This window comes from Myotis yumanensis, unplaced genomic scaffold, assembly GCF_028538775.1.
Source record: "Myotis yumanensis isolate MYYU_CA2020_CCGP unplaced genomic scaffold, mMyoYum1.0.hap1 SCAF_11, whole genome shotgun sequence".
NCBI lineage: Eukaryota > Metazoa > Chordata > Mammalia > Chiroptera > Vespertilionidae > Myotis > Myotis yumanensis.
The window spans coordinates 53,278,321-53,299,693 of NW_027223762.1; the positions used below are offsets into that span (position 1 = coordinate 53,278,321).

General features: G+C 52.4%; 1 protein-coding gene across 4 annotated transcripts; it reads right to left on the minus strand.

Annotated features, from left to right (window-relative positions):
- Positions 1-11,272: 11,272 nt before the first annotated feature.
- SFTPB (surfactant protein B) lies at positions 11,273-21,004 on the minus strand. Of its 4 annotated transcripts, none has more exons than XM_070429625.1 (11): positions 20,898-21,004; positions 20,490-20,620; positions 20,166-20,237; positions 19,706-19,831; positions 18,833-18,991; positions 18,504-18,593; positions 14,807-14,921; positions 14,490-14,650; positions 13,374-13,454; positions 12,777-12,860; positions 11,273-12,006 (listed from the first exon to the last, which is right to left on the minus strand). In XM_070429625.1, exons 1-10 carry the CDS (start codon positions 20,959-20,961, stop codon positions 12,798-12,800), a joined length of 1,062 nt encoding a protein of 353 aa, XP_070285726.1. In that variant the 5' UTR covers positions 20,962-21,004; the 3' UTR covers positions 11,273-12,006; positions 12,777-12,797. The 4 variants fall into 4 exon arrangements, with proteins under 4 accessions (XP_070285726.1, XP_070285725.1, XP_070285724.1 ...); XM_070429624.1 differs by having other exon boundaries at positions 11,273-11,707; positions 14,807-14,990; XM_070429623.1 differs by having other exon boundaries at positions 11,273-12,062; positions 14,807-14,990.
- Between the last annotated feature and the right edge of the window lie 369 nt (positions 21,005-21,373).

Consider the following 21,373-nt stretch of genomic DNA (forward strand, 5'->3'; position numbering starts at 1 on the left):
GTCTCTTGTTTTATATCCTTCCTTAGGCTGTTGTGTTTTTGTTTTTGTTTTTAACCCTCACAAACTGTCTATCCTACAGTCTATCACAGGGGTGGGCAAACTTTTTGACTCGAGGGCCACAATGGGTTCTTAAACTGGACCGGAGGGCCGGAACATAAGCATGGATGGAGTGTTTGTGTGAACTAATATAAATTCAAAGTAAACATCATTATATAAAAGGGTATGGTCTTTTTTTTTTTTAGTTTTATTCATTTCAAACGGCCGGATCCGGCCCGTGGGCCGTAGTTTGCCCACGGCTGGTCTATCATCTGGTGGACACCATGCTTGTGTCTTCCTGTCATCTTGTGGGTGATGTGTCAGTGAGGATTGCGTTTGTCTCTAAGTAACAAAATATCTGACCAAAAGCGATGGATTATCATTGTACTTAACGAGAAGTCCAGAGGTGAGTGGTTTCAGCCTGTGGTGCAGGGCTGTGAGGGAAGAGGGACAGGAGGACGGTTGGAAGAGCAGCTGGCTGCAGTGCAATTCTGAGTCTCAGCCAGGCCAGCGGGAGCCAGAGAAAGCTCGCCTGTCAGAAGAATCACGCAGAAATGGCTTTCGTCCAGCCCAGACATTGATGAGGAGCAGTCTGGAGAAGTGCGAGCTTGGCTGAGCACTGTAGGTCTGAAGGGGTGGGAGCTGAAGCTATAGTGCTGATGGCAGTCAGTCCACTACAGCAAGGTCTCTGCCCCCTTTACTTCTGGGACACAGTACTGTCCTTGCTTCCCTCTGCCTCCGACAGCTTCAACATTTCCTTGTGCAGGTTCATCGTCCTCTATCCAGCTATTAAAAGTTGGGATTCCAAGCCCTGGCCCACATGGCTCAGCTGGTTGGGCGTCATCTGTTCACTGAAAGGTGGCCAGTTCAATTCCTGGTCAGGGCACATGCCCGGGTTGCGGGCTCGATCCATGGTAGGCATGTAGGAGGCAGCCAACTAAACCTCTCTCCCTCTCTCAAAAAAAAATTTTTTTAAGGATTCCTCAAGTTAGGTAGGCCCTCCTTCTCACTGTTTACTTTTTCTGTGGGCCACTTCAACTGTGCCTATGGCTTCATTTGTCACTTTAAGGGCTGTGGTTCCCATCTTAATCCCAGACTTGTCTAAATTCTTGAATTTAGAGCCTATTGCTACTTGACATATTTTGGGTGTCTTAAAGTCAACTCAAACTCAGTGTTGTTCAGATTTGAGCTTGTGAGTTTTCTCCTCATACTTGGCCCTTTTCCAGTGGTTTCCATGTAGGTGAAGGGTTCCATTCATCCAGTTATGTAAGCTAAAATGATCCACCCTCGGTTCCCTTGTCTAATCCGTTACCAAGTCCTATCGATTTTACTTTGTGTTTCTTGAGTTCCGTTTCCATTCTCTGCCAATGTCTAGTCCAGGCGTGGGCAAACTTTTTGACTCGAGGGCCACAATGGGTTCTTAAACTGGACCGGAGGGCCAGAACAAAAGCATGGATGGAGTGTTTGTGTGAACTAATATAAATTCAAAGTAAACATCATTACATCAAAGGGTACGGTCTTTTTTTTTTTTTTTTAGTTTTATTCATTTCAAGCAGGCCGTAGTTTGCCCACGGCTGGTCTAGTCTAAGCTAGTGTTGGCATAGTCCAGGGCTAATCAGGAGAGAAAAACTATATAATAATTTGATCAGGGGGAATAGAAGTTCAAGGATTGTCAGCTATAATGGGATTGCAGTACACACACATGCTGCTTTCAGGTGCGCCCACCGAAGCCCTTTCCTCCTCGAGTGTCTCCCGTCTCCTCCCTGACAAAGCTTCAGTGTCAGCTGAAGGGAAAATCTCAAGGGCCCAAATCCACCTTCACAAAGCAGCCAAAAAGGGTGGATTTGGCGCTGAGAGGCAGTAAATCGATACTTGGCACAGTCCACCTCTGATGACTGCTTCCGTATGCCCTCTTACACACATTGAATGCCATACAAAGACAACAACAAAACCCCAGTATTTCTGCCTAACAAGCAGCTACCCTTCTTACAAGTGAGCAAGTTTCAGACTTCTCCAAAATGCGATGCACAGTCCCAGGAGTCATGTATTTGTTGATGGCTATATTGGTTATTTCTCAGATCCAGTCAGTCCCACTGAATATCCTATTACCTAGAGACTGAGTTGTAAAGTTAACTTCCAACAAATTTTATATAAAATAAAAATGGGAAGAAGAGAATCAATGGTTAGCATATACAAATTATCACGTATGTATAACAAGCACAGAGAAAATAAGCAAAGTGACATCGAGTCCTCATTTTTGGTCACAATGCTATTACCGCTGTCACCGACCTGTTCTTTCACTACCCCTCCCATGTTTACTCTGCTCTAACCCTGAGCCTCACCTCCGGGCTCTTTACTTGCAGAGCAATCCAAATCTTAAGTCCCTACGGGCCTGACTCCTTAATCATCCTGCCTTTGCCTTGTAGTTTTTCCATTAACCTAGTGGTTCTCAACCTTCCTAATGCTGCGACCCTTTAGTACAGTTCCTCATGTTGTGGTGACCCCCAATTTCATTGTCACAAATTGAACACAATTGAAGCATAGTGATTAATCACAAAAACAATATGTAACTATGTGTTTTCTGATGGTCTTAGACGACCCCTGTGAAAGGGTCGTTCGACCCCCAAAGGGGTCGCAACCCACAGGTTGAGAACCATTAACCTTTTCTATTGGACATAGACCATGTTGCCTATATTGTGTAGGAGGAAACCAATTTCCCCTTGGTAATCAGAAACAGTCATTCTGACGGTAGATTACACCCCCTCGACCCCCCAGCGTTGTTTCAGTAGCATAAGGAGCACAAATGTCCAGATGGTAGTCTTATCTAATGGAACCATTGTTGCGTCCTCTGATGGAAGCATTCTTCCCTTGGGAACTAAGACCTCTAAACTGGCAGAGCTTAAAATTGCTGGAACAGAAAATAAAAATTTTTTTAAAAATATATTTTATTGCCGAAACCGGTTTGACTCAGTGGATAGAGCGTCGGCCTGCGGACTGAAAGGTCCCAGGTTCGATTCCGGTCAAGGGCATGTACCTGGGTTGCGGGCACATCCCCAGTAGGAGGTGTGCAGGAGGCAGCTGATCGATGTTTCTCTCTCATCGATGTTTCTGACTCTCTATCTCTCTCCCTTCCTCTCTGTAAAAAATCAATAAAATATATTAAAAATATATATATATATTTTATTGATTTTTTACAGAGAGGAAGGGAGAGGGATAGAGAGTTAGAAACATCGATCAGCTGCCTCTTGCACACTCCCTACTGGGGATGTGCCCGCAACCAAAGTACATGCCCTTGACCGGAATTGAACCTGGGACCCTTGAGTCCGCAGGCCGATGCTCTATCCGCTGAGCCAAACCGGTTAGGGCAGGAAAGAAAAATTTGCAAGTTGCCTTGGCTGTTGTGGCTCGGTTGGGCATCGTCCCATGCACCAAAAGGCTGCCAGTTCTATTCCCTGTCAGGGCACATGTCCAGGTCACAGGCTAGATCCCCAGTAGGGTGCATGCAGGATCAATGTTTCACTCTCATATTCATGTCTCTCTCCCTCTCCCTCTCTTTCTAAAAACAAAAATCAATAAAAAAATAGTGATAGCCCAGCCTGCATAACTCAGTGGTTGAGCATCGTCCCAGGAACCAAAAGGTCATGGTTTGATTCCTGGCCAGGACACATGCCTGGGTTGCTGTCTCAATCCCTAGTAGGGGGTGTGCAGGAAGCATCTGATCTATGATTCTCATCATTGATGTTTCTATCTCCCTCTTCCTTCCTCTCTGAAATCAATAAAAATATATTTTAAAAATATAAAAAAATATAAATACATTTGCAAGGTTATTAGGTAGTAGAGGCCCAGTGCATGAAATTTGTGCAGGGGGGCGGGAACGGACCCTCAGCCTGGCCTGCACCCTCTTCAATCCAGGACCCCTGGGGGACATCCCTCTCGCAATCCGGGACTGCTGGCTTCTAACTGCTCACCTGCCTGCCTGTCTGATCGCCCCTAACCACTCTGCCTGCCTGCCTGATTGCCCCAAACTGCTCTCCCCTGCCGGCCTGATCGCCCCTAACCGCCTCTGCCTCAGTCCCCACCACCATGGCTTTGTCCGGAAGGACATCCGGAGGATTCCGGTCTAATTAGCATATTACCCTTTATTAGTATAGATAATTGAGTAGCCACTTCAACATCCACCCATTTTCTAGACCCATGTACTTTGGCTGTGAGTGAGAGAGCACTAGAGAATGGTCTCCGAGTCAAAGCATAAGCTGTGTCTTGTAAAATGAGCACCAAATGATATGGTAGCTGAGTTTTTAGTAAGTCATTCCACCATGCAGTTAGGCTAGCTGCTTCCAGGTGGTGGTGTATGTATATATTCTATGAAAATCTGTGTTCCATCTGAATGTCCACCCACAGGCACCTGCTGCAGAGAAGACTCTTCATAATTAGGTGTATACACCAGAGACATGCTCTGTGGGTGTCAGCCAGCAGCCTCTTTCTTCAGCCACCCCCAGGGCTTGTTCAGTGAGCTCATGAGCCATGGTGGCGGGGCCAGAGGCTACGCATGGGCTTCCCTTTCCCCTGACCTGAGCAGTATACACTCATTCAAGGAGTCCATCTAGACTGCAGCGTTTCTCAACCTGTGGGTCACGACCCCTGAAAATACATCCTGCATATCAGATATTTACATTACAATTCATAACAGTAGCAAAATTACAGTTATGAAGCAGCAAAGAAAATAATTTTATGGTTGGGGGTCACCACAATATGAGGAACTGTATTAAAGGGTTGCGGCATTAGGAAGGTTGAGAACCACTGATTCTAGAGGCTCTTTTTTCTAGTCTTGTTGTCTTGTTACATCTGTATTTATACCAGTTGATTTTAATCCTGTCAATTTCTATTCCAAAGGTTAGGGCGTTGTTTCTTATCTCCATTCCAGGGAGTAAAGATTATGTAGCTTAAGTGTGATTATTCTTAGTTAAAGTGATTAACTACCCGCCTGGCACTTAGTTAAGGGGTTTTATTCCCTCCCTAACTTCAGGGAAAAATTCCTACCTGGGGAAACAACCTTTCTCAGAGAGGTGACCTTGGTTAAAACACATAGCACCAAGAAGGGGAGCAAACATATTTAAGAACAGTATGCCATATACGCCAGGTCCCTTGAAACATATGCTGTGCAGATGTTTCTTCTCTGCAGCGACTGTGTCAAGCAGCAAGGATGGACTGGCTCCCGGCACTCTAACATGGCCCAGTAGCTAGCCAAAAACTGTTTCTCCAAAGGAGAATGAGTATCTGTAGAAGGGGGCCTAGGCTTGCTGCAAAATCCCAGAGTTCTGCACTGGGATCCTCCTGTTGGTCCTATTGCCAGAGGCTTCATACAGCATTCCTGTGTGCCATGGACATGTCATAATAGCATTGGATCTCCTGGAGTATAAGGTCTAAGCCACCCACTGTGCAGCCTAACTTGCTGTGGAACATTCTCTTGTCCTGGTCTCCCCTTGAAACTAGCAGCCTTGCAGCTATGAGTCTGTAGTTGGGTCAGAGTAGCACACTCAAATGTGGTATATGTTGCCTCCAAAAGCCAAAAAAGCCTAGTAAACATTGTGCCTTTTTATATTTTTGGACCTGCCTGAGCAGGCGGAGCAGGTGGAAGGCGGTGGTGGGGGATGGTGGGTCCTGTAACTTGTCTTGCACTGTGGAGGGGATGTTACGATACACTCTAGACCAGCGGTTCTCAACCTGTGGGTCGCGACCCCTTTGGGGGTCGAATGACTTTCACAGGGGTCGCCTAAGACCATCGGAAAACACATATATAATTGCATGTTGTTTTTGTGATTAATCACTATGATTTAATTATGTTCAATTTGTAACAATGAAAATACATCCTGCATATCAGATATTTACATGACGATTCATAACAGTAGCAAAATTACAGTTATGAAGTAGCAACAAAAATAATTTTATGATTGGGGATCACCACAACATGAGGAACTGTATTAAAGAGTCTCGAGATTAGGAAGGTTGAGAACCACGGCTCTAGACAGTTGATCCCCAGGAACTTCTCTGAATTGTTTTGGGATTAAATCCTACCCTCTTGTTCGCTTATGTCTCACTAAGGTATCTAAAGTACCTGGTACTCCCTGCTCATCAGATCCAATCATCATAATGTCATCAGTGTAGTAGACTATGTGAGATTTTGTGGGCCATCAAGACGATCAAGAGGTCCGTGGCCTGTGTTACGGTAGAGAACGGGAGAATTGACATTGTCCTGCGGCATCACTATGGACTACTGCTGGCCCTGCCAGGTAGAGGCAAACTACCTCTAGTGATGTTTATAAATTGCCAGGGAAAGAAGGCTTTCGCTGCATGCCACGTGCCAGGCCTCTGGGGTAAAGGCGCCGCAGCTCGGGCAACGGCGTCGGTTGGAGTCACCATCTGATTGAGTTATGGTTGTCAAGTCCTTCTCCAAAATCCACGTGACCTCTGCCAGGCCCTCTGCCACTGTCATTCTAGTCTAGGCGGCTGCCAGTTTCCATTTGCAATGGTTTCCTAACAGGTATCCCCACACTCCCTTGTCCCCTCCCGCCAGTTCATTCACACTTTCGCCAGAGTAATCTTTTAAAGCACAAATCTAACCAAGACACTCTCCACTCCGCGATCTCCCGCTGAAGACACTATGGCTCGTAGGATAAAGACTGGAACCCTTAGACTCTCCAGCCTCACCTCCCGGGAGTTTCTCCTCGTCCTCCACCCCAGGCTCACTGAGCTAGCTGCTCAGATGTTCGCAGGACGCAGGCCTTTATGCTTCTGCTGCCTCTGCTAGGGATGCTCTCTCCCTTTAACTCCTGCTCTTTCACCTCTCTGCCCTCGCATATCTGCTCAGTGCCATGTGTATTTCTAATGACGGTACTTTTCACGCTGAAGTATTCCATTTTTCTTTTTATGTGATTCTGTGATTAATGACTGTCTGTCTCCTTAATTAGACTTTCAGTTCCAAAAGGACAGACTGGAACTTTCTTTTATGCCCAGCCCAAGGGAAATGCGTGGCACCTGGGGTCAATTGAGAACGCTCATTAAGCAAATGGTGTCATGCTAAGCCAGTGGTCTCTGTCTCCTTCTTTTGCACAAATGATTGTCTTTTTATACTGTCCCTGGGTGTTGCAGAGCTCAGAGCTGACGATCACATCTTGTATGCAGTAGCTTGAGGTCCTCTGTGGATGACATGTGGCTTGCTTCCACCACTGCTGTGGGAGCCAGAGGCCTGGCTCGCATGTCATCACAGCTGTGATCCCAGCATCTGCTTCCTCTTGGAGACCTCAGGCTCTGGCCAGTCTGAACCACAGATGAGAAGGAAGTGAGAGCCCTGCTTTCTTAGTCAGAAGTCACAAAGCAAAAGGTACATGTGTGGAAAACATATCCTAAATTTAAAAGACATATGAGAGGGGGAGATTTGCAACCTATAGGACATTAAATGAGTGAATACATTCAGTAAAGTTTTACTGGTAAAACAATGAAAACACTCCAATGGAAAATTGGGCAAGACACCCACACAAGCATTTCATAAAAGATGAAACACAAATGGCCACTAGATGTAAAAAATGTTTACTTAGTAAACAAAGAAATGAAAATTAGAACAACCAGAGGGTTCATGTTTATAGTTTAGACTAGCAAAGATTCGAACGGCTGCTAATACTCAGGTTGGTGAGAATAGGAAAGAGGCCCTTGCTTACTGCTGGTAGAGAAGATGGTATGTGCACACAGAGGGGCAGTTTGGTAATACAGCCCATATGGAAAGTAAAGATGTGCATAGTTTTTGTCCCCAGATTTCACGTGTTGGAATTGATCAGATATTGGTAATTGATAATAGTTGTTTAAAAATGAAAGTTTGTATCAAGAAAAAAAAGTTTGTATCATGAACCAATTAGCAATGATTATGGATATCTATATTAACCTGGAAAGGTTATTTTTATTATTATTTTTAAATAAAATAAGCTTTTAAAAAAAATCCTTACCCGAGGATATGTTTATTGATTTAAGAGACAGAGAAAGTGGGGGGTGGGGGAGAGATATGTGAAAGAGAAACATTGATTGGTTGCCTCCCCTACATGCCTCAACTGGGGATTGAACCCGTAACCTAGGTATGTGCCCTGACCAGGAATAGAACTCACAACCTTTTGGTGTATGGGATGACATTCCAACCAACTGAGCCACCAAGCCAGGGCTGGACAGGTTATTTTTATTTATTACTATTATTATTATTATTATTATGTGCTAATCTTCACCTGAGGATATTTTTTTCATTGCTTTTCAGAGACAGTAGAGGGGGGGGGAGAGAGAGAGAGAGAGAGAGAGAGAAACACATTGATGTGAGAGAGACACATTGATTGGATGCCTCTTGCATGCATACCAACTGGGGGCGGGGAGCAAATCGCAACCCTGGTATGACCCATTGACTAGGAGTTGAACCCGTGACTCTTCCATGCGAAGACTGACGTTCTAACCACTGAGGAACACTGGCCAGGGCTGGACAGGTTATTTTTAAATGAACAGAGCGTTTATAAAGCAGCATACATAAGATGTTCCGATTTTTAAAAAATCTGTTTATCTATTTTTGTGTACGTGCAGAGAAAAGTTTGGAATGATCTATAATGTTACCATGATTGTGTTGTGGATTTTAAACCCCAGGCATTAACCAGGGGACATAAACGCCACTGTCTTTATTTCTCTGTAACTGAACTAGTTAATTTTGGCTCCTAAGCGCCCAAGCTTTCTATTTTCATTTTGAAAATAACTCAGCTGCTTATTGTTTAACTAGAGGTCCAATGCACGAAATTCATGCATGAGTAAGGTCTCTAGGCCTGGCCGGTGATCAGGGCCAATCTTCGGGGAGACTGGTGGGGCAATCAGGGGCTCCCGTTGGCACTCACCTTGGCTGGCCTGGGGCCTGCGGACTTGGGGCAGCTCCTGTGTTGAGCATCTGCCCCGTGGTGGTCACTGCACGTCATAGCAACCAGTTGTTCCACCTGTCATTCTGCCATCCGGTCGATTTACATATTAGGCTTTTATTATATAGGATGTTCAGCCCCTACTGAATCCTCCTTCCCTCTCCTGTGAGTAATGTACAGATTGTCCTGCCGTGAGGAGAGGTGCCGTGACACACCTGGTCTGTGGGTCTCCATCCAGTTATCACTCCTCTGGCCCGATCTCCACCTTCTTGTGCCGCATTGGCTTCACATGTCTGACTTCTGCTCCTCTTAAGGTCTGTGAATTGTCAGCGCCTTGTCCCCAGTCACGGGTCCTTGTGGGCCACCATTTTGTTCAGAGCCGATTCTGACGTCTCTTGGGCCTAGGTGTGGCTGCATTCCTCCGTCACTCGGGGCACCCTCGGGGGCAGTCCTCAGGTTTGTCGTCAGGCCCCTCCTAAGGCCGTCTCTTCACTCTCTCTCCTGTGTTGGAGCCAGGCTTCTCCAAGGAACTGCATTCTCTCGCACCGCACCCCGAAAGTGAAAGGGCCCCTCTGCTCCTGGCCCTACCGAGACTCAGAGGAGGTGCAGTGCTGAAGTGAAATACTAAGGTGCAGAGTGCATGTGGAGTGGGCTGGCGGCGGAGGGTGCGATTGTTGTTTTCAATCTGGAGGGAGTTTCAGACTCTGAGCTCCAGATCCGGGCGAGTCTCTAGGGACCCAGACTCAAACGGGAGAAGCGGGACTGTCTGGCTTCATTCGGAACTCGAAGGCAGCTTTCTCTCCGAGGTTTGCAGTGGTTGCTGGGACTCTGAGAGGCAGAGCCCCTGGGGATGGAACTGAGAGCAGCCATAACTGCTCGCTCTGCCTGCCCTGTAGATCCCCGGGGACCGGCCCCGCCCAAGCCCTGCACAGAGGCATTTGCCGGATAGCCTTAGGCAAATGCTAGATTAGCACTGCCCTAGAGATCCAGCACAGAAGCTCTCCCGCTGCAGACACAGCTGACTCTCATAGCCAGTTAGCCTGGAGGTCAAATCACCCCTAGTATTGCCGACAACAATCAAGGCTTAACTACAACAAGACTTTGCACAAAGACCACAAGGCGGTACACCAAGAAAGCATAAAAAATGTGGAGACAAAGAAACATGACAGAAATGGAGGATATAGAGCTAAAAAACGCACTTTTAAGGTCTTTCAATAATTTTCTAGAAACTGCCGATAAACTTAATGAGATCTACAAGAAATCTAATGAGACCCTCGATGTTGTGATAAAGAACCAACTAGAAATTAAGCATACACTGACTGAAATAAAGAATATTATACAGACACCCAACAGCAGACCAGAGGAGCGCAAGAATCAAGTCAAAGATTTGAAATGCGAAGAAGCAAAAAACACCCAACCAGAAAAGCAAAATGAAAAAAGAATCCGAAAATACGAAGATAGTGTAAGGAGCCTCTGGGACAGCTTCAAGCATACCAACATCAGAATTATAGGGGTGCCAGAAGATGAGAGACAGCAAGATATTGAAAACCTATTTGAAAAAATAATGACAGAAAACTTCCCCCACCTGGTGAAAGAAATAGACTTCCAGGTCCAGGAAGCACAGAGAACCCCAAACAAAAGGAATCCAAAGAGGACCACACCAAAACACGTCATAATTAAAATGCCAAAAGCAAAAGACAAAGAGAGAATCTTAAAAGCAGCAAGAGAAAGAAACTCAGTTACCTACAAGGGAATACCCATACGACTGTCAGCTGATTTTCAACAGAAACTTTGCAGGCCAGAAGGGAATGGCAAGAAATATTCAAAGTGCTGAATACCAAGAACCTACAACCAAGATTACTTTATCCAGCAAAGCTATCATTCAGAATTGAAGGTCAGATAAAGAGCTTCACAGATAAGGAAAAGCTAAAGGAGTTCATCACCACCAAACCAGTATTATATGAAATGCTGAAAGGTATCCTTTAAGAAGAGGAAGAAGAAGAAAAAGGTAAAGATACAAATTATGAACAAGAAATACACATTTATCAACAAATGAATCTAAGAATCAAGTGAATAAATAACCTGATGTACAGAATGAACTGGTGATTGTAATAGAATCAGGGACATAGAAAGGGAATGGACTGACTATTCTTGGGGGGCGGGAAGGGGTGTGGGGGGTGCGGGAAGAGATTGGACAATAATCGTGCACCTATGAATGAGGACAGTGGGTGGGGAGTGAGGGCAGAGGGTGGGGTAGGAACTGGGAGGAGGGGAGTTATGGAGGGAAGAAAGAGGAACAAATGTAATAATCTGAACAATAAAGATTTAATTTTAAAAAAAAGCTTAAAGACTTCATGTCTATCTGTTATGGCACTTTATGTTCCCATTTTTATTCTTCTGAATTTTGTGAAAGTGTTAGCAAAATAATTGTAAAGCTAGTGTCGTGCATACGTAGAGACGGAGGGAGGCGGCCCAGCTGCTATCCCACTGTCCTCTGGAGCTGGGGAAGGGCCGTGCGGCTGGTGCAGTCACCTTGGCCCAGCCCTGCGAGATCCATGGGACCTGGGCTGGTTCGGTGGCGGTGGCGGTGGCGTGGGAAGGCTGGTCTGGACTGGACTGGAGCCCCTCATCCTCCGGAGACGCTCCCTGGCCGTGCCTCCCACCCAGAGAGGATGGGCCAGACCGACACAGGACTGAGGGTACAAGCTGCAGGCTCGTGGTCCGTCCACCAGCTTAAAGTCCTTTTGAGGAAAGGGGGTGGGCGTGGGAGTGAAGGCTTCTCTTGGGGGGGGGGCAGGGGGGAGCCTGAGGAGGAGCTTGTCACATAGAGGGGCCCTGGGGTCCTGGAGACACCTGATGGCTCCCCCTTGCGGAGGAGCATGAGGGCCAGCGAGGGGGCAGCGTATCCTTGCTGGGGACCTGCGGCCGGCTGATGGTAGAGTTGGGAGCAGAGCCGAGGCCTCCTGTCCCAACCCACGGCTCTTCCTGTTTCAACAGGGGTGGTTGGCCCAGCTCTTCCTGGTGCGGGGAGACCTGGGAGCTGGGGAAAGGCGGCCATCGTTGGCCCGGGTCCCGCTGCTGTCACTCACCTGGTCCCTGTGGGGCAGGTCTGGTCGGGCAGATATCTCCTCCCCGTGTTCTCCCACCCCCTCCCACAGGGGCTTTGGTTCGAGAAGGTGTCAGGAGCGGGGCTTCCCCCTCAGATGGAAGAGGTGGACCCGGGGAGTGAGTTCCAGGAGGGCCGGGGCTCCCTGCTTTGCATACAATTCTGCCCCCGAAAGGGGCCTGGCTCCAGGACACAGGACATTTTCAGAAAGTGAGTGAAGGTATGAGTAAGTGACCACTGTCAGGGGTTGGCTCTGAGCAGAATTGTAAAGACCAAGTTTGCTCTCAGGGGACTTCAAGTCCACTGTTGTGTCCGTCCCTCTCAGGGTCGCTTTCCTGCCTGGGGCCCCTGTTCACAGAGGTGCATGTGACCACCCGTCCATCCTAAGGGGGTGCCACCTCTGACTTAGACGATGACAGTCAGCGAGAGCGAAAGGAGTCTCGGGAGGGAAGGCCCGTGACGGTGGGCTTCCTGTCAACATGTTTGGGCAGCCAAGTCTGACTTCCCCTCAGTGTCAGGAGAGGTCGGCCTTGGTCTGAATGCATCAAACACTGAGGACCAGGGAGCCCAGGCTGAGCTGTGGGGGGCCCTCAGGAGCCTTGCAAGAGCTGTGGCCTGTGAGGAGGGGGACTGGGGAGCAGAGCCCCCTCCTGGTGGGTGCAGGACCCACCCCTCTCCCTCCCCGAGTTGGGGCCTGGACTCACCCGCACAGCTTTGCGTTCTCGTCAGAAGAGGGGATCCTGGATACACTGGAGAGGACTGAGCGTGGCCGCACACACCCCCAGGGCCTGCGCAGGGACAGCACTGGGCCTCAGGCCTCGCACCCCACCCGCTATCCCCAGCTCTGAGGGGGACCGAGGCTCCTTCCCAAGCTGAAGCCATGGCTCTCACTCCACCTGCCCCCGGGGGTGCTCCTCATGTGACCTCTCAGGCCACTTCTGAGCCAAGCGGGGGCGGCTTGGGGGTTTAGAGCCAGAGGAAGTGGGATGATGCTTGTCCCGGGACACTTTCCACCCCCACCAAACATACACGGCTCCGTGAACAAACACCCCATCCCATAATGCACGTCAAACCACACTCCTACTCCTGTAAGCTGCCCCTCCCTTCTCAGACTCCTCCTTTTTTCATTCTTTCTTGGCTCTTCCTTGAACCCTCTGAGCCTGCCTTTTCTATATTAAAGGGGGAGGGAGTGGCTGCTCTGGACCCAGGGTGTGGGGTCTCTGAGGATCGTGGGCCAGAGCCGGTGGGGGGCTCTGGGAGCGGAGGGAAGCCCTAGGGCCACCTGGGAGGGGAGGGCACACCTGGCAGGTGGTGCGGGCATCCCAGCCCCTGGACATCAGGCTCTGCAGCTGCACCGAGTGCTGCTCCACAAACTGCTCACACTGAGGAAGGAGAAAGACACGGTGTAGGTGGGCCCAGGCCCTGCGGGCGCTCCTGCCTTGCCGGCCTGGCCTCTCCATTTCGCTGGGTCACTCCAGGCTCCCTCTGACCCCGCGTAGGTCCAGGCATCAGACCCTCACACAGCTGGCAGGGGCTGGAATGTAGGTTTCCGTGGGGGAAAACCAGGCAGAGGGTCAGAATCTTAGCCACCACAATTCCCTCCCCCACAATTTCAGTTCTCGAGGAACTCTTCCAGCTCATCTGGTCCTAGAGATGCGATGTGGTGCGCAGTGGGGGCCCTGAAAGTTACCGACCAGAAGAACATGGCAGAGCTGCCTCCTGGGACCTAGCTTACTTAGGAAGGGAGTTTACTCTCCTTTCTCCTTTTTAAAATTTTTTATCCTCACCTAAGGATATTTTTCCCATTGATTTTTAGAGAGAGTGGAAGGGAGGGAGGAAGGGAGAGAGAGAGAATCATTGATGTGAGATAGACACATCGAATGGTTGCCTCTCGCACATGCCCTGACCAGGGCCTGGGATAGAACCTGCAACCCAGGTACCTGACCTTGACCAAGAATTGAACCTGTGACCCTTCTGTCCGAGGGACAATGCTCTAACCACTGAGAAAACCGACCAGGGTGGGACGTCTCCTTTTGTAGGTGGATTTGTCCCCAGGGAGTCACACCGGGAGGGGGCTGGGGCTGGGACAGGCGGATGGTGGCGAGAAGGCCAGGCCCCCTCCTGCTCCAGCAGGCCCTGGTGTTACTCAGCTCCTGGTGGATAACCGGCCTCACACTTGGTCCACGGGGAGGCCTGCTGGTCCTCCGAGCCCATGCCTTTGTCTGGGGCCATTCCTGACCACAGCAGGCTTTGCCCATTACAGCCCCATCATTGTTCGGCCCACACCCCGTCCTGCCTGAGCTCCTTGACCGCAGGGGTCTGGCCCGCTCTGTGCATCTCTCGCTGGGAAGCCTTTGCTGGCTCAACCCTCTCCCTCGGGCAGGCCCTGGGCCCCAGTCCCCATTGCCTGACCGCACCTTTTGCCTGTCCAGCCAGAAGCGGAGGCAGGCCTGGTGCATTGCCTGAGGCACGGCCTGCTCACTGCTGTTCCCTGCCTGGGTGGTCACAAACTCGCAGAAGCGGCACTTGGGGTCTTGCTGTAGCCATTCTCCAGGCAGGAACCCCAGGGGCGTGAGACCTGGACAGGAAACAGTCAAAGGCGCCCCACAGATGTGTTCAGTTCCTGTCCTCTCTGGGGCAGTGCAGGGGGCCAGAGAGGGAGAGGGAGGGGTCATGCAGGGCTGGGGGAGGGGGATGAGAGTGGGCAGTGGCAGGGCTGGGACAGCAGGCTCACCTGGGCCAGCGCCATCCTCGCTGGAGCACCGGAGGGCAAGGCCGCAGACCACCTGGGGCAGCACGCGGCCCAGCAGCACGTCCAACAGGATGACAGTGTAGCGCTCGGCCAGGCACTGGCAGATGCCGCCCGCCACCAGGGGTACCACGTGGCACACTTGGGCCACAGCTGGGGCCAGTACACCCTGGGGTGGGGCCGAGAGAGCGTGGGATGGAACCTTCTCTTGCAAGATCTACTCCATGCGGGGACCAGCTGGGCACCTTGACGACATTCCCTTGTTCCCTTCTTCCCCTTGGAGAACTATTATGCTGTTTACAGATTAGGACGCTGAGCATCGCAGCATCCAGGGGACCTGCCCAGAGGCAGTGGGTGAACATAGGGACCGGGCCGTGGACCCAGCTCTGACGAACGACTGAAATTGCTGAAAGGGTCACAGCCAGCCCCGAGGTCACACGGCAGCTGGAGGGGAGGTGGACCACACCTGTGCCTTCCCCCTCCTGACTCACAGGATGGAGTAGTCTGTGGCTCCTGGAGCCAGGATGTCCCGGATTGCAGGAGCCCCGGGGAAAGCCAGGAGTTCCCCACCGATCCCAATTTCAAACACAAGGTCTGAGCTGAAGTGCCGTGCGGAGGCCGCAAGAACGCTGGCTCGTGCCTCACTCCTTCATTCCCCCAACCAGGGCATGTCAACTTTATGTTGTAAAGGACCCACACGCCACTTGGTCTTGGCCCTGCTCCTGCTGCAGCCCCTGCTGGGAGTGGGCACAGGGAAGTGTATGGGTGTCAGACCTTCCAAATGCGTACATGCCCCCAAATGCACCCACCTGCTCGCATGGGATCCCACACTTGGCCTCCCAACGACCCCGTTCTGTCAAAGGCCGGCCCACCCACTTGTGCGCTGGGCTGCACCCTCCCCCCTTCACAAGGGCCTCGCCCTGCACGCTCCTCTCTCCTTCCTCATGGCTTCTCCCACCTGCCCACTGATGGGTCTCCTTGGCATGTGAGCATGCCAGCATAGCCTCCGGCGTTAGAAAGCCTTACCCGCCTCTGCTCCCCTTCCCTGAGGGACGCCTTGAAGAGTTGACCCTACTGGCTGCTCCACGTCTTCCCTCCATTCTCCTGGAGCCCACTCCACTGGGCTTCTGTCCCCACCGCTCCTCCAAATCGGCTCTCAAGGGCACAGTAACCGCTGTTGCCAATCCCCTGGCCATGTCTTGTCTTGCTCTCCCAACAGCTTTCAGCCCAGGTGACCACTCCCTCCTCCAAAATGCCTTCTTCTTTTGGTTTCCATGACATCACGCCATGGTGCACCCCCCCCACCCCCCCACTTCACTGACTGTCCCTTCTCAGGCTCTTTTGCTGGCATTTGCCTTGGCTTGACTGAGACTCCTCCGCTCTGTCCCTGGATGATGCCTCTCGTTCCCTTGGATGTGACTCTCGTCCATGGTCAGCGGCCCTCAGCTTGATGTCGCTGACCTGACCCTTCGCCTAAGGCTTGGGTACTCGGCTGCTTGCTTGAAATACCCTCTTGCCTGCCTCACAGGCATCGCGAACTTAACATGGGCAGAAAAGAACTTATTTTTCTGCCCAAGTTTCTTCTCAAGTTGATCCATCTCAGCTGGTGGCCTAAGACCTGGTTGCTCAAGCCAAAGCCCACAGAGTCATCCCTCATTGATTCCTCTTCTGTCCTCACTCCCCAACTCTCACTCATGACCAAGTCCCGCTGAGCCGACCTCCCAAGCATATCCTTGGTCTAGGCTCCTAGTTCCATCTTCTCTCATTTCCGCTTCTGCAGTAATCTAATTATTTTCTTTGCTTTCATCCTTGCCTCTCATCTGCCCAATGCCTTCTTCAAGGAGCAGGAGAGTGGTCTTTCTAGAGTATAGATCAGGTCATAGCATCCCCTGCTTGAAGCCCCGCACCAGCTGTAAATTGCATGCAGAGTGAAACCCCGTGTTTCTTAACTTGGCTTAGACCAGTGGTCGGCAAACTCATTAGTCAACAGAGCCAAATAGCAACAGTACGATTGAAATTTCTTTTGAGAGCCAAATTTTTTAAACTTAAACTATATAGGTAGGTATATTGTTATTAACTTAATTAGGGTACTCCTAAGGCTTAGGAAGAGCCACACTCAAGGGGCCAAAGAGCCGCATGTGGCTCGCGAGCCGCAGTTTGCCGACCACAGGCTTAGACCTTCCCACGTGGCCCGGCTGTGCCTACCCCTCTGCTCCCTTCTCCAACCACCTCCCCCAGCCTGCCCACTGGAGCCACACTGGCTCCCCTCAAGCTTGCCAAGCCCGTTCTTGAGTGAGGCCCTTTGTCCTCAAGGCCTTGTTGACCTCTCGGTCTCAGCTTAATGGCCACCTCTTCAGAGACTCCCTGACCAGCCAGCCTGACTCTCATCCTTGCATCACTGCCCATCACCTCCCTCTTTAAATATTTTTTTGGCTGAACTGGTCAATCTGAGCTGCCCTTCACTTGACCCTGGTGACCCACCCACCCCGCAGGCCACCCACAGCCACAACAGCCCAGCTGGTGGCCAGCAGACATGGGTTTCCTAAAGGGGTCTCCTAGGCTCTCCCGTCCTGCAGCTGTGAGAGGTCACCAGGCCCTGATCGTGGGTCTCTAAGAGGGCGGCCTGGCGCTCAGTGTAAATAGCAATAAGGAAAGCCGAGTGTGGAGGTGACCCGGGAGTCACTTTCTACAGGCTCTTTCCTGGATAGACCCGCTGCCACAGCTCCCAGCTTTGAGGACTGGGGAGAGTGGCAGTGGACAGCAGTGGGCCCAGCCCCTCCTGGAAGGTCCTACCACCGCTGCTGACACAGGCGGGGGGCTCTTGGCCCCAGCAGGTACTTCCTCAGCCCGGAGCCTTGGTCCCAGAGTCCCCTGCTCAGAGTCTGACCCTCGCCACCTCCTCGCTCACCAGCCTGCATCTGAAACGTGCAAGCTGCCCCAACGCTTGCCCGGACACCTGCCCCCAGTTGCCCATCTTGTATGAAACCTTGGAGTGGAAATGCTGAAATGCAAGCAGCCTGTTTGGGATTCGGGTGAGGCTTTGTGGAGAGTAGTGGGGGAATGTAGCTTGGGGTCTGCTCAGGGGCTTACCCAACGAGTGGAGAACTGCTCACTTCAGCTGTTTAATTCTCTGCTCTGATCCCATCACTTTCTGAAAAAAATCTCCCCACCACAATGCAGACTCGGCAAAGCAGGGACCTCGTCTGCCGTGAGCCCTCGGCCACCTGGGAAGGGCGGAGCGGGCAGAGCCTCTCCCCACTTGGGCCCCATCTCAGGGCAGGACAGCACCCGGCAGTGGTCACTCCAGGTCTGGAAGGTTCCCAGTTGGCACAGGCAGGGAGGGGGAACACCTGTGGAACCTCTCCTTTTGAAACACGAAAGCACCTGTTCACAGAGACCTCGGGGTCTCTTCCTATCAGGTGCTGGGCTGCTGGAGGACAAGACTGGGTCTCGCCCCTTTCTGTGCTTTGACACCTGCCCAGTGCCGGCCTGGCACAAAGGCAGGCTGACATTAGTTAAGTGAGCTCTGGGCCTGGTGCCTCCTGGGCCCGAGCCTGAGCCCCAGGGTCCCTGGGGTGGGGGCCGTGCATAAAGGCTCTCCTCCCAACTTACAGTCCGGCCCCTGAGGAAGGTGTGAGGAGGGAGTGAGGAGGCAGGGAAGGTGGGGCTGTGCGGGCCTCACCTTGGGAACCACGGCTTGTACTCGCTTGATCAAAGTCCTGCAGAGCCAGCAGATGGGGAGGGGGATGGGGAACTTCTGCTCAGGGAGATCCTAGCGGAGAGAATGGCGTGGAAGTTGGGCTGGGCACCGGGTTGGGCATCGGAGAAGGCATGCTTCAGGCATCCTCTTTTTCTACCCCTCCTGCCTCAGGCCCTGCCTAGAGCTGCTCATTTCCCTTCCGGTACTGCCCCCAACCCAGGGCCCAAGGGCTCATAGGACTCGCTGTGTCTCAGCTCTCTCGATGGCCACCTATCTGGTGTAAGGGGCCACCAGTGCTGGGCCTTCCTCACCTGTGTCTGAGGCAGTGCCTGGAGGGCCCCAGGCAGCAGGGGAAGGACCAGCTCGGACAGCAGAGGGTCCAGCAGAGGGTCCGGCAGCTCTGGCTCCCGCCCTGGCTCTGGACGCCCAGGTCTGCACAAGCCCAAGTGCTTGCAGATGGCACTGGGGTCCTAGGGAACAATGGAGGGGGAAGGATTAAGGTGGGGGAGGGAACCTATTCCTGCCAGGCTGGCTCTAGCCTCAGGGACTAGGGCCACTGCCTTTGGGCCTGGAACGGGGGAGGGGGAGCGGGCTGGCTGGGGTTAGGGTTAGAGCTCTGTGGTGGTGGTTGGGGGGCGACATAAGGTGGAGATGGGGCCATGTGGGAACTTCAGGGCGGGTGCCTGGAAATGTGTGTGAATGAGTGTGAGCATGTATGTATGTGAGAATGAATGAGTGTATGTATGTGCGTGAGTGTGTGTATGTGTGAGTGTGGGTTTTGTGTGAGATTGAGTGTGTATGTGAGTGTGTGACCGGGCCTGTGTTTGTGTGAGGGCATAAGGGAATGTGAGGTGTTTGTTAATGTGTGAACCCACTGCGTACAGCTGAGCAGATGGGACAGTGAGCTGGGCACCTGGCTGAGGGGCATTGTTTTTCCTGGGCCAGGTGGGCAGGGTCTGTGTGTGTGGTGTGTGTGGCAGGTGGGGTGCTGTGTGGGCATCGCTGGGCAGGTGGGCAGGGTCTCTGTGTGTGGTGTGTGTGGTGTGTGTGGTGGGTGGGGTGCTGTGTGGGCATCCCTGGACTAGGTGGGCAGGGTCTGTGTGTGTGGTGTGTGTGGTGTGTGTGGTGGGTGGGGTGCTATGTGGGCATCTCTGGGCGGTGGGCGGCGGGTGGGCAGTCCTCACGATCTGGCTCTGGAAGTAGTCGAGGATCAGCGGGAAGTAGGCATCGAGCACTTGGTGGCACTTGGGCACCAGCAGCTTCAGGGGCAGGACGTCACACTCCTGCTCCAGGAACTTCCGCATCGCGTCCTGGGAGGCAGGCGGGAGCCACAGGGATGGAGAGGGGACAGTCAGCCTCTGCACACAGGGCACCACTGGCAGACTGGCCACCCTTTCCTCAGGGCACCGCAGTTCGAGAGGGCCGAGGGGTTAAGTAGCTGGGGCCCTTCCCCCTCCGGAACAACCATCTCTGGCTGAGCTCGCTCCCAGAGCCCTCTCCTGGCCAGCAGGTGGCCGGACCCCCAGGCAACCGCAGCGCTCACCCTCGGCCTGGAAATGGGCCCTTTAAGAGGCGAACCTCTTCTTCCTGCTCTGTCCCCACCTGTTGGCCCCCAACCTTCATCCAGGGTCTGGGCCTTGTCACCTGGAAAATGTCCTCCTTGGTCATCTTGATGAGGATGAGGACGATGTCACTGCATTCCTGGCACAGGTCATCCTGGGGACGGGGACCCCAAGGTGGGGACATGAGTGAGGGGCATGCCCCCAGCTCAAGTAGGTGAGGCTCTCTCAGGCAGAGGATGACAGGCAACTACCCACCATCTCATCCCACCCCATCCATCCACCCCATCCCATCCCATTCCATCCCACCCACCCCCTAGGGGGGCTCCAGTCCCCCAAACTTATCCAGAGTCTACGCAGCACCCTCTCTCCAGACGGTCTGCCCCGTGCACCCTTGGGTGGTACTCACGGCCTCCGCATGTCCCCAGACCTCCTGCAGGCAGTGCCCCAGTGCTCGGCACTGCAATGCTTGCTCCAGGCTTTGGCACCAAAACTCGGGGCCCCGGGCACAGGCCAGGGAGGAGGTGGTCCCTACAGCTTCTGTTTGGGGCCAGAGCAACCTTGGGATCCAAGCCACACCTGGCACCCTAACCTTGCCAACCTCCAAGCCCAGTTCTATTGGTAACGCGTGGCCGTTAGACGCGCTGGAGTCAGACAGCTCTGGGTTCCACTAGCCTAGAGCCCGGCAGACGTGACGTTAGACAGGCCCTGGGCCTCTCTGAGCCTCAGCCTCCCCATCTTTACAATGAGGGTAACACCCAGACCAGGGAAACGCCTGGCCCCGGGGGAGAGCGGTGAGAGAAGCTGGGAGACTCACCAGCACCTGGGCCCCAGAGTGTGGGCAGCAGCAGCAGCCACAGCAGCAGGCGAGACATGGCCATGGCACCTCCACAGCCTGGACGCTCTGCCTGAGGTGGGGCCTTATAGCTGCGGGCGGGGATGTGGGGCCAGGGCTGTGTGGAGCAGGGGTGACCTCAATGTTTGCCTTTGCCCTGGAGAGCCCTTCAGGTGCTTGGATCCCACCTTTTCCCAGCAGCGACACTCCTGCTTGCCCCCTCCCCCTTTCTTTCCTTCCCTGCTCCCCCCGCTCCTGCCCCCCTGCCACCTGCTGCCTGTTCCTGCTGCCCTTGCCTCCTGCTCTCACCTCTCACTCCCATGGGCCTGGACACCTGGCTTCCTCCAACCAGGGGGCTCTTGAGCCTCCACATCTGGCCCCATCTCGCTGAGCTACGGGAGAGAAACTGAGGCCAGGCCAGGGCCACCAGAGTGACCCCTCCCGTCTCTACCCCAGGC